Genomic DNA, 12,500 nt, shown 5'->3' on the forward strand with positions numbered 1-12,500 from the left:
TCTCAACAATGATGTTCTCAACAACGTGCCACAGCCCCTTCCAATCTACAAGGCCCGTAAACAAACCACGGCTTATCTATATAAGCCACCAGCAAACCACAGGAAGCAGCTTCTCCACAAGAGTATACAAAACAATACGGTTAGTCAAGATACGTTCAGCGGCTGACCTAGAAAGACCAAGAAAAGACCAACCCCATAATCAAGAAATGTTTATTTCCCCCTCACCACAAGTCAGCGAACAACAAAGTTCACAGAATTTGTGGAATGACAGGCATGTCCTTTGCCTTTTTTTGTGAAGTTGATGTTGATAAGTTACAGATGGTACAAGCTGTCTGAAGAAGAAAACAAGGGATGCTTCCCTAGAAGAACATCTATTGTATCTGAAGAGAGATCTAAGCGACTTCACTTCTGTAAACAAAATGGCCACCAGTGTTTCACCTCACCGAATTTACAAGTTAAACTTTGTTGAGATTAGCTCTGGCCCAGCTCCTGCCCCAAGGACTCTGGATGTGGGGGAGACATCCTGTTTTGCCCCCCCCCCGGTTGAATCTGCTGATGAAGGCTCCTCTGACCAAGAAGACATGAGTGACAGGGAGGAGAGTGGGGCAGACAGCTCAGAAGGAGATCAATTATCTAGCTCATCCTTGGATTCAGAACAAGAGTTAATGATACAGCCACGCATGCGGAGAGCAATGCATAGGAAGCAACAACTGAGAGATTATTATCAAAGAAAATGAGGCCACCTGTGGTTGGGTGGGGCTGTGGTCATTAGTGAGGCTGCTATAAAGAGCAGCCTGTGGGTTTGGCCATTGTGGAAGATTATCTGATTGTTGTGTTTCATGGCTGCTTTACTGACTTTGACCTTTTGTGTGCTGATTTTCCCCCGCTTTGAAACTAAACCAGAGCAAAGTGTGTGTCACTTTGTGAAAGAAGAAGGACTGTGAATTGCCTCACAGCTGCAAGCTAAGTATCTCAGAACTGATAAGGGACTTGTACAAATTACCAGTTTGTTTGGAGACGAGTGCTCTTGGCTATACCAAAAGAGGGCTTGGTTTAAGTGAATTCTCATTATAAAGAACATTGTTTTGAATTTTCAAACGTGTGTGTGTCTGAAATTTGTACCTGTGAATTTTTGGGAGGATTCTACCAGAGAGCCCGACAGAACAAACTTGATGGGTTAATTTATGGACTTAGAATAACAGGGTTGGACATCATCTAGAGCAGTATTTTTCAACTAGTGTGCCGTGAGGAAAGCAAACATGGGTCCCCAAACTACGGCCCACGTGCCGAATATGGCCCATGGAGGCCATTTATCCGGCCCGCCACCAGCCGCCTCCACCCGAACATAAACATTCACAATCCCTCCAGCTATCAGCGATAGGAAGAGTGGAGGCCCAGGGAACGCTCACTGACCAATCACCTTCTAGGATTCATCCCGACCACTAGCGATGAACCAATAGCAGGCCGCCTCTCATCCACACCCAGGAAGGTCCCCGCTCGGGCTGCTGAGCACTTGTCATTGTGTGGCCGCGGAGAGTAGTTGAAGTTGCTACTCCTCCCCATGGTCCCGATTTCTAATCCTGGTCAGGGCTGGAGGTAAATGTTGCCACCACTAGATGAAGCCTCAGCCTCAGCTGGTTATGTCTATCCTGATGGTGTATATAGATATTTGACCCTTTTCTTTTTATAAGAGGCCCCCACGGAGGGTGATATATTATTAACTATATGTATAATATGTACTGTGTTAGAGTTTCATTTTGTGTCATTTTGGTTGGTGGTGTGCCCCAGGATTTTGGAAATGTAAAAAATGTGCCGCGGCTCAAAAAAGGTTGAAAATCACTGATCTAGAGTCTCAACAACTTTCTTGATAGTGTGGGGTGACCAGATCTGGATGTAGTACTCCAGGTGTGGTCTTACTAAGGCTTTACAGAGTAGTATCACTACCTCTTCTGGCAAATTCTGCTGCACGAATCCCAGGGACCAGTTAGGTCCCACAGAGTGGGTCTTCTCAGGGTCCCGTCAACTAAACAATGTCGCTTGGCGGGACCCAGGGGAAGAGCCTTCTCTGTGGCGGCCCCGGCCCTCTGGAACCAACTCCCCCCAGAGATTAGAATTGCCCCCACCCTCCTTGCCTTTCGTAAACTCGTTAAAACCCACCTCTGCCATCAGGCATGGGGGAACTGAGATACTCTTTCCCCCTAAGCCTTTACAATTTTATGCATGGTATGTCTGTATGTATGTTTGGTTTTATAATGAGGGTTTTAACTGTTTTAATATTGGATTTCTATATGCTGTTTTTATTACTGTTGTTAGCCGCCCCGAGTCTACGGAGAGGGACGGCATACAAATCCAATAAATAAAATAATAAATTTATTTATTATTTATTATTATTTTTATTTCTAGGTCGCCCTTCTCCAGAGACTCAGGATTGCTTACATAATGATAAATACATAAGATAAAACAGTAGAAATCGAAGCTGGAAACTAAGCCAATTTAAAACAAATCCATTAAACATGCTAAAATTTAATTTAACCAACCTAAAAACCCATGTCCTTAAAATCATTCAGTGACATTGAGAATCACGGAGTAAGAAATCTATGGACCTCCAGATCCTGTGTGTGAAGCAATGACCCGTTGCATAGCCATAATGAGTCTAAGGAGAAGGGCGGCATAAAAATCGAATATATATATATATATGAGATGCTAATGAACATCCTTATTAAAGATTAAAAAACATTCCTTACCTGTTTCCCACATATGTAAACTGGAAAGCACCCTGGAAAATAAGAAGCAACGTTTTTTTTTAAATAGCTTCAAGCTTCAGGAGATATTTTAGATTATTAGACTTGGAAGGGACCTTGTAGGTCATCTAGTCCAACCCCCTACTCCAGCAGGAGGCCCTACACCATTTTGGACAAATGGCGGTCAAGTCTCACGTGATGGATATCTCACCTTTGCAGACAAGTTGATCCACTAGTTGGTCCCACAGAGTTGGTCTTCTCTGGGTCCCGTCGACTAAACAATGTCGGCTGGCGGGACCCAGGGGAAGAGCCTTCTCTGTGGTGGCCCCGGCCCTCTGGAATCAACTCCCCCCAGAGATTCAAATTGCCCCCACTCTCCCCGTCTTCCGCAAGATGTTAAAGACTCACCTATGCCGCCAGGCATGGGGGGTTTAACTGCCCCCTCTCTTCTGACAATAGCACTTGAGAATGGTATGACTGTGTTGTATTGATTGTTTTTAATATTAATGGGGTTTAATTCTATTTTTTTATTAATTGGATTTGTATCATCGTTACTGTATTTGTTGTTGTTGTGAGCCTCCCCGAATCTTCGGAGAGGCGCGGCATACAAATCTAATAAATTATTAATTATTATTATTATTGCATCCTCAAAAAGTTTCTCTTTATGTCCAGATTGAATCTCTCCTTGGTCAGTTTCCATCCATTATTCCTTGTCTGGCCTTCTGGTGGCTTAGAAACCGCCTTGTGGAAGTTTATCTGATTCATAGTTCGTCAAGGTCGTGGTTTTGCTGTTTCCCTGTTCAAGACTGTGTGCGGACTTTGGAATTTGGACTCAATTTCCCAGTTATTGGGTGAGAATTTGGACTGCATTTAACCTGTGCCTCGTGTGTACCAGAAAATCCCTTTGACATTCAAAAAGGGAGTTGTTTCTGCTTTTCTATTGATAAAGACTTTTGGTTTTCCTTCTATCGTGTGGTGTGTGTCTTTCTGGACTAATTACCCTGTAATTACGGGCGGTTGGGACACACTGGCAGAACAGGTTCCGAAGACCATCAGAAATATGTGTTTTCCGATGGTCTTAGGCGACCACTATGAAAGGGCTGTTTGACCTCCCAAAGGGGTTGTGACCCACAGGTTGACAACCGCTGATCTAAGGCCGTTAGATTTTGTAATGTCAAATATCTTCCCTTTAACGAATGCCAGGAAGAGGAGGGACTCACTTCTTGGTGTTTTCGAATATACTTTTGAGGTAAGAAGTTCTCGCTGCTGTCTTCTGAAAGAAATTGTGAACAAGGGCATGCAAAATTGTCAATTTATTCACTTGATAATTAATAAAATAATTCCAAAGACAAGATATCCCTTGACTTACAAACAGTGGCCAAGGTTACAACGACAGCACAGAAAAAAAGAGACTTATGAACGTGTTTCGCACTTACGACCACTACATTCCCATGGTCACATGATCAAAATTTAGACACTTGGCAACTGACTGGTACTTTTCCCGGGTTGCGTGATCTCTTTTTGTGACCTTCCGACAAGAACAGTCAATGAGGAAGCCCGATTTGCTTCACCACCGGGTTACTAACTTAAAACAATTGCAGTGATTCACTTAACAGCAGTGGCAAGAAATGTCGTAAGATGCAGGGAAGTTCACAGACAAAAGTCTCACTTTGGGGCTCAGTTGTGGCTGTAAGTGGAGGTAAGTAGTGATGGGAAACAGGGTACCTGGCTTAGTGAATCTGGAATAGCATCTATTAAAAGCAGGAAGTCTCTTACCTCCTCGGAAACCAGTTTATGCCATTCCCTCCGCAGCACTTTCTGGCTGAAATGCAAAGGCGTTTCAACATATTTCACATATTCCAGGTTCAGGTTTAACTTTTCCCAGAAACCTTTGCAGTTTTGCACCTCAAATAAAGAAAGAGAAAGTCCATTTTTGGTAAGAGTTGAGAAACTGTTTCAGCCTGTTTTTTAAAAAAAATTAAAAACAACAAAAGAAGACACATATACAAAAAATAGTACAATACAAAACCATACAATTACACTACATAACGTCTAGGGTTAGAATACAACAACTTAAATTGACAGTAAATTCATACTTATGTAATCTTTTCTGGGAACATATAGTCTTTTTCATTAACATATTTAATTATTATTCATTGATATAATTGTTCTATTATAACATAGTTAAGAATCATCATATTTATATTGCTAAGTTAATTATTTACTGATTTATTTTGCTTTCTTTTCAAGCCAATCATATAATTTGTTCCAAACTTCATAGTATTCCGAAGCTTCCTTTTTCATTTAATTCTATCATCATGTTGTATAATTCAGCACACTCAAGAATTTTCTTAATTGTTATACAATATTTTCAGTTGGTTATTTTTGCAAAAAATGGGGCTGTTTTTGCCTTCTAAATACCCCATCTAGCATGGCTGGAGGAGGAATTCTGGGAGTTGAAGTCCACTAGTCTTAAAATCATCAAGTTTAAAGTTTATAAAATGTGCACATGGTTGTAAAAAGTATACATGGTTGTAAAAGATATTCTGCTACTCTGATATTTTATTAAATAATATATTACTGCACCATGTGAAGTCATGACAGAATGGAATTGAATGGAATAGAATAGAATAGAAAATATGGAATAGAATAGAATAGAAACTATGGAATAGAATAGAATGGAATAGAATAGAATAGAAACTATGAAACAGAATAGAATAGAAACTATGGAATAGAATAGAATGGAATAGAATAGAAAATATGGAATAGAATAGAATAGAATGGAATAGAATAGAAACTATGGAATAGAATAGAATAGAAACTATGGAATAGAATAGAATAGAAACTATGAAACAGAATAGAATAGAAACTATGGAATAGAATAGAATGGAATAGAAAATAGGGAATAGAATAGAAACTATGGAATAGAATAGAGTGGAATAGAATAGAAACTATGAAATAGAATAGAATGGAAACTATGAAATAGAATAGAATAGAAACTACGGAATAGAATAGAATAGAATAGAAACTATGAAATAGAATAGAATAGAAACTATGAAATAGAATAGAATAGAATGGAATAGAAACTATGGAATAGAATAGAATAGAAACTATGGAATAGAATAGAATAGAATAGAAACTATGGAATAGAATAGAATAGAAACTATGGAATAGAATAGAATGGAATAGAATAGAAACTATGGAATAGAATAGAATGGAATAGAATAGAAAATATGGAATGGAATAGAATAGAATGGAAACTATGGAATAGAATAGAATGGAATAGAAACTATGGAATAGAATAGAATAGAATGGAATAGAATAGAAACTGTGGAATAGAATAGAATGGAATAGAATAGAATAGAAACTATGGAATAGAATAGAATAGAAACTATGAAACAGAATAGAGTAGAAACTATGGAATAGAATAGAATGGAAAGGAATAGAATAGAAACTATGGAATAGAATAGAATGGAATAGAAAATATGGAATAGAATAGAAAATAGGGAATAGAATAGAATAGAATGGAATAGAATAGAAACTATGGAATAGAATAGAATGGAATAGAATAGAAACTATGGAATAGAATAGAATAGAAACTATGAAACAGAATAGAATAGAAACTATGGAATAGAATAGAATGGAATAGAAAATAGGGAATAGAATAGAAAATAGGGAATAGAATAGAGTGGAATAGAATAGAAACTATGAAATAGAATAGAATAGAAACTATGAAACAGAATAGAATAGAAACTATGGAATAGAATAGAATGGAATAGAAAATAGGGAATAGAATAGAAAATAGGGAATAGAATAGAATAGAAACTATGGAATAGAATAGAATAGAAACTATGGAATAGAATAGAATGGAATAGAATAGAAACTATGGAATAGAATAGAATGGAATAGAATAGAAAATATGGAATGGAATAGAATAGAATGGAATAGAAACTATGGAATAGAATAGAATGGAAACTATGGAATAGAATAGAATGGAATAGAAACTATGGAATAGAATAGAATAGAATGGAATAGAATAGAAACTGTGGAATAGAATAGAATGGAATAGAATAGAATAGAAACTATGGAATAGAATAGAATAGAAACTATGAAACAGAATAGAGTAGAAACTATGGAATAGAATAGAATGGAAAGGAATAGAATAGAAACTATGGAATAGAATAGAATGGAATAGAAAATATGGAATAGAATAGAAAATAGGGAATAGAATAGAATAGAATGGAATAGAATAGAATAGAAACTATGGAATAGAATAGAATGGAATAGAATAGAAACTATGGAATAGAATAGAAACTATGAAACAGAATAGAATAGAAACTATGGAATAGAATAGAATGGAATAGAAAATAGGGAATAGAATAGAAAATAGGGAATAGAATAGAGTGGAATAGAATAGAAACTATGAAATAGAATAGAATAGAAACTATGAAACAGAATAGAATAGAAACTATGGAATAGAATAGAATGGAATAGAAAATAGGGAATAGAATAGAAAATAGGGAATAGAATAGAGTGGAATAGAATAGAAACTATGAAATAGAATAGAATGGAAACTATGAAATAGAATAGAATAGAAACTATGGAATAGAATAGAATAGAATAGAAACTATGAAATAGAATAGAATAGAAACTATGAAATAGAATAGAATAGAAACTATGAAATAGAATAGAATAGAATGGAATAGAAAATATGGAATAGAATAGAATATTTTTCCCCCCGCCAAGTGTGATTGGGCACACAAGGAATTTGTCTTTGGTGCATATGCTCTCAGTTTACATAAAATAAAAGATATGTTTGTCAAGAATCATAAGGCACAACACAATGACTGTCAAAGGGTACAAATGATGCAAGTTATAGAAGACAAAAGTCATCACTCCTTTGCAACAAATATTCGTCTTTCGATTTAACTGTTTAGAAAGAAAGCAGGACAGCAGTGACCTCAACTGGCAACTTAAAAAAAACCCACCAATTGCAAACTGTTCATAATTGAACTGGTTTCAAGTCATTTTCAATCCTGGTCTGGGAGCAGGCAGTGGATCAAGGCCTTATGAGCTTATGAAAACATAGGAAGAACAGTTGCAGGGATTGATTATGGCTAGCCTAGAGCAAAGAAGGGCTAGAGGTGAGATGACAGCATTTGAGGGGCTGCCACAAAGAAGAGGCGGGTCATGTTATTCTCCAAAGCACCTGAGGGCAGGACAAGGAACAATGGATGGAAACTAACCAAGGAGAGAAGCAACCGAGAACTAAGAAATTTCCTAACCGTGAGAGCAATTAACTAATGGAAGGGCTTGCCTTCAGAAGTTGTGGTTGCTCCATCACTGGAGGTTTCTAAGAAGGGACTGGGCAGAAATTGTAATATGGTCTACTGCCGGAGCAGGGGGTTGGACTAGAAGACCTCCAAGGTCCCTTCCAGCTCTGTTCTGATTAAAATTGCTTGTGGGATTCAAGGAAGGTAGAAACAAGGTTTCCAAAATATAGTTACATGATGTAAGTATTGCCCACAAGATCATATGCTGCAACGTCCTGCCTGTCGGCGACTGCTTCAGCTTCAACCACAACAACACAAGAGCACACAACAGATTTAAACTTAATATTAACCGCTCCAAACTTGACTGTAAAAAATACGACTTCAGTAACCGAGTTGTCGAAGCATGGAACTCATTACTGGACTCCATAGTGTCATCCCCAAACCCCCAACACTTTACCCTTAGATTATCTACGGTTGACCTATCCAGATTCCTAAGAGGTCAGTAAGGGGCGAGTACAAGTGCACTAGAGTGCCTTCTGTCCCCTGTCCTATTGCTCTCTTATATCTCCTATACCTTTCTTCTATTCTTATATCTCTTCTATTCTTTCATTCATATGTTCTATTATTATATCTCCTTTTCTATTCTTTCATAGAAACCCGAATATACCAAGACCGTCACATACATACATATACATACATACATACATACATACATACCCACTAAAACTCTCATTGTGTATTGGACTAAATAAATAAATAAATGTTACACCTAAACTAGCATAGAGATTCCAAAGAATACAGATAAACCTGTACACTATTTGTATATAGTGACCTTTTAAAGTTACAATGCCACTGGGGAAAAAAAAAGACTTAAGACTGGTTTTTACACTTATTATGACTGTTGTAGCATCCCAATGGTTACGTGATCAAAATATAATATAATATACTATAATATACTATAATATACTATACTATAATATATAATATAGTCTAGTCTAGTCTAGTCTAATCTAGTCTAATCTAATATAATCTAATATAATATAATACAATATAATATAATATAACAATACGGTATGCTTATAACATCAGTTGTTTATATATATATACTATAACAACTATATATTTATACACACACACATATATTATAAACTATAACAACTATTATGTATATATATGTATGGATGGATGGATGGATATATGGCTATGGATATACAGTATGTATATGTATACACACACACACACACATATATACATACTTACTGTATTTTTCGGTGTATAAGACACATCCTTTTCCTCCCTAAAAGAGGCTGACAATTAGGGTGCGTCTTATAATCTGAATGTAGCTTTTTTTCCCTCCCAGCCCTAACTAGCTGCTAACAATCTTCCCAGCTCTTACCTTGCAGGCTCTTTCACTGTTACTCTCTGCAAAGAATGTTTTCTAAGCCCTAAGTCTTTGCAGAGGGTTTTTTTTTCATTGCTCTAACTTGCTCCAAATGTTTCTTTCCAGCCCTAACAGGTGGCTAACAATGTTCCCAGCTCTTACCAGCTTGCAAGCTCTTTGATTGTTACTCTCTACAAAGAATGTTTTCCAATCCCTAAGTCTTTGCAGGGTTTTTTCCATTGCTCTATTTGCTCCAACTGTTTCTTTCCAGGTGCTAACGGTGTTCCCAGATCTTACTGGCTTGCAAGCTCTTTCATTGTTACTCTCTCAGAATATTTTTTTTTAAAGCCCTTGACCAGGGGATAAAATAATGTGCTGAAAATGACCAGACTAAGGACGTTAGCCAGATGAATACCTAGTAAGCAGCACATACATCTTATGGCAGTGTTTCCCAACCTTGGCAACTTGAAGATATCTGGACTTCAACTCCCAGAATTCCACAGCCAGCAAATGCTGGCTGGGGAATTCTGGGAGTTAAAGTCCAAATATCTTCAAGTTGCCAAGGTTGGGAAACACTGTCTTATGGTATATAACTATATTGTTACTCTATTTTTATTATGCAGACTTACCTTTAAAGAGGGTAACGAGGTAATATATGTTTTACACAGAATTCCAGGAATATCCTACAAATGTGGAAATAACAATTGTTAACTTTTCATAAAAAATACATCAATGGAACAGAATGATTTAATTAAGCTGAAAAACATCTGGTCTCCAAAGAGAGAGAATGACCTCACCTTCTAAACCTCCATTTAGAGAAGCATGTTTGGTAAAAAATAAAAATCAATGAAAATATGTTAATTGGCCCTTTTTTACATATACCAAGATATCATGCCATGGTTATGACCATAAAAAGTCATACGGTGAAGGTTCACGATGAGGAAGGAGAAGGCCTTGTTCCCTCTTTATACATTATTCTAAAACTAAAAATTAGTAATTATTATTAATTTATTATTATTATTAATCATTTAACCCTTATATAACCTCTATTATTAAAATGTAAGAAAACAAACAAATTTCCAACGTCCCACCCTCTCCTTCTTGGTGATATACTATATCTTTACTAATTGCACATTTTAAGTTTTACTCCAAACCCAATTAGCATGCAACCAAATAACACTTATTAATGAATTTGTCTCTGAATTTAATGGTAGAAAGAACATTGCTTACTTTCTTCCAGTTCAGCAACGACGTGTAGGGTAAAAGTTTATCCAGATTGCTGGATTCCGGGCACACTTTCCAGTGCAAAGAAGCTAAGAACATCGAGACAAAAAATAGGCTCTTGACTGCATGAAGTGAAATACAGTGTTCCCTCAATTTTCACGGGGGATGCGTTCCGAGACCGCCCGCGAAAGTCGAATTTCCGCAAAGTAGAGATGCGGAAGTAAATGCACTATTTTTGGCTATGAACAGTATCACAAGCCTTCCCTTAACAGTTTAAACCCCTAAATTGCAATTTCCTATTCCCTTAGCAACCATTTAGATTATTGCTCACCATGTTTATTTATTAAAGTTTATTAAAAAAATATTTATTAAAGGCGGACAAAAGTTTGGTGATGACATATGACGTCATCGGGCGGGAAAAACCGTGGTATGGGGGGGGGAACCACAAAGTATTTTTTAATTAATATTTTTGAAAAACCGTGGAATAGACTTTTCGTGAAGTTCGAACCCGCGAAAATCGAGGGAACACTGTACTGCACATCTCTGTGAAAATCAGCAATGCTCTTCGACATAGCTCTACAGTGGTACCTCTACTTAAGAACTTAATTTGTTCCGTAACCAGGTTCTTAAGTAGAAAAGTTTGTAAGCAGAAGCAATTTTTCTCATAGGAATCAATGTAAAAGCAAATAATGCGTGCAAACCCATTAGGAAAGAAATAGAAGCTCGGAATTTGGGTGGGAGGAGGAGGAAGAAGAAGAGGAGGAGGACAGTTGCTGCCGAAGGAAGAAGGTGAGGTGAGGGGAATCAAAAAAATCTAAAACTGTAAGGCTTAAAAAAAAAAAAGATGGACACAGAGGCGGCGACGAGGAGCATGTGCCTCCTATACACCCGGCACGAGGCTGCCTCCCATACACTGCGCCAGAGAGAGAAACCCAGGGAGAATGGCAGGAAACTGATAGTTCAATGGATTTGCAGCTGTAAATAATGTAAAATAATGCACTTGGGGAAAAGGAATCCTCAATCTGAGTATTGTGTTGGCAGTTCTGTGTTAGCAAAAACTTCAGAAGAGAAGGATTTAGGGGTAATGATTTCTGAGTCTCAAAATGGGTGAACAGTGCAGTCAGGCGGTAGGGAAAGCAAGTAGGATGCTTGGCTGCAGAGTTATAACAAGCAGGAAGAGGGAGATTGTGATCCCCTTATATAGAGTGCTGGTAAGACCACATTTGGAATACTGTGTTCAGTTCTGGAGACCTCACCTACAAAAAGATATTGACAAAATTGAACGGGTCCAAAGACGGACTACAAGAATGGGGGAAGGTCTTAAGCATAAAACGTATCAGGAAAGACTTCATGAACTCAATCTGTATAGTCTGGAGGGCAGAAGGAAAAGGGGGGAGATGATCGAAACATTTAAATATGTTAAAGGGTTAAATAAGGTTCAGGAGGGAAGTGTTTTTAATAGGAATGTGAACACAAGAACAAGGGGACACAATCTGAAGTTAGTTGGGGGAAAGATCAAAAGCAACATGAGAAAATATTATTTGACTGAAAGAGTAGTAGATGCTTGGAACAAACTTCCAGCAGACATGGTTGGTAAATCCACACTAACTGAATTTAAACATGCCTGGGATAAACATATATCCATCCTAAGATAAAATACAGAAAATAGTATAAAGGCAGACTAAATGGATAATGAGGTCTTTTTCTGCCATCAGTCTTCTATGTTTCTATGTAAACTGGCCGGGCCTTCGTGCCGCTCTCAAATTTCCTGGGAAATTTTTCCAGGCTTAGGTTCTTAAGTAGAAAATGGTTCTTAAGAAGAGGCAAAAAAATCTTGAACAGCTGGTTCTTTTCTAGAAAAGTTCTTAAGTAGAGGCATTC

General features: G+C 37.4%; 1 protein-coding gene across 3 annotated transcripts in view; it reads right to left on the reverse strand.

Annotated features, from left to right (window-relative positions):
- Positions 1 to 12,500, reverse strand: part of GSAP (gamma-secretase activating protein) — an 87,253-nt gene that overhangs the window by 36,686 nt on the left and 38,067 nt on the right. For all 3 annotated transcript variants that reach the window (XR_011559436.1, XM_070755194.1, XM_070755193.1), the window contains exons 18-22: positions 10,626 to 10,708; positions 10,025 to 10,078; positions 4,518 to 4,646; positions 3,962 to 4,014; positions 2,745 to 2,776 (exon numbers count right to left, since the gene is read on the reverse strand). Coding sequence is in view for 2 of the 3 variants with exons in the window: in XM_070755194.1 (XP_070611295.1) it covers positions 2,745 to 2,776; positions 3,962 to 4,014; positions 4,518 to 4,646; positions 10,025 to 10,078; positions 10,626 to 10,708 (351 nt within the window). In the remaining variant the exon portion in view is untranslated. The remainder of the gene's footprint in view (positions 1 to 2,744; positions 2,777 to 3,961; positions 4,015 to 4,517; positions 4,647 to 10,024; positions 10,079 to 10,625; positions 10,709 to 12,500) is intronic.

The sequence above is a fragment of the Erythrolamprus reginae genome, chromosome 6 (assembly GCF_031021105.1).
Source record: "Erythrolamprus reginae isolate rEryReg1 chromosome 6, rEryReg1.hap1, whole genome shotgun sequence".
Classification (NCBI taxonomy): Eukaryota; Metazoa; Chordata; class Lepidosauria; order Squamata; family Dipsadidae; genus Erythrolamprus; species Erythrolamprus reginae.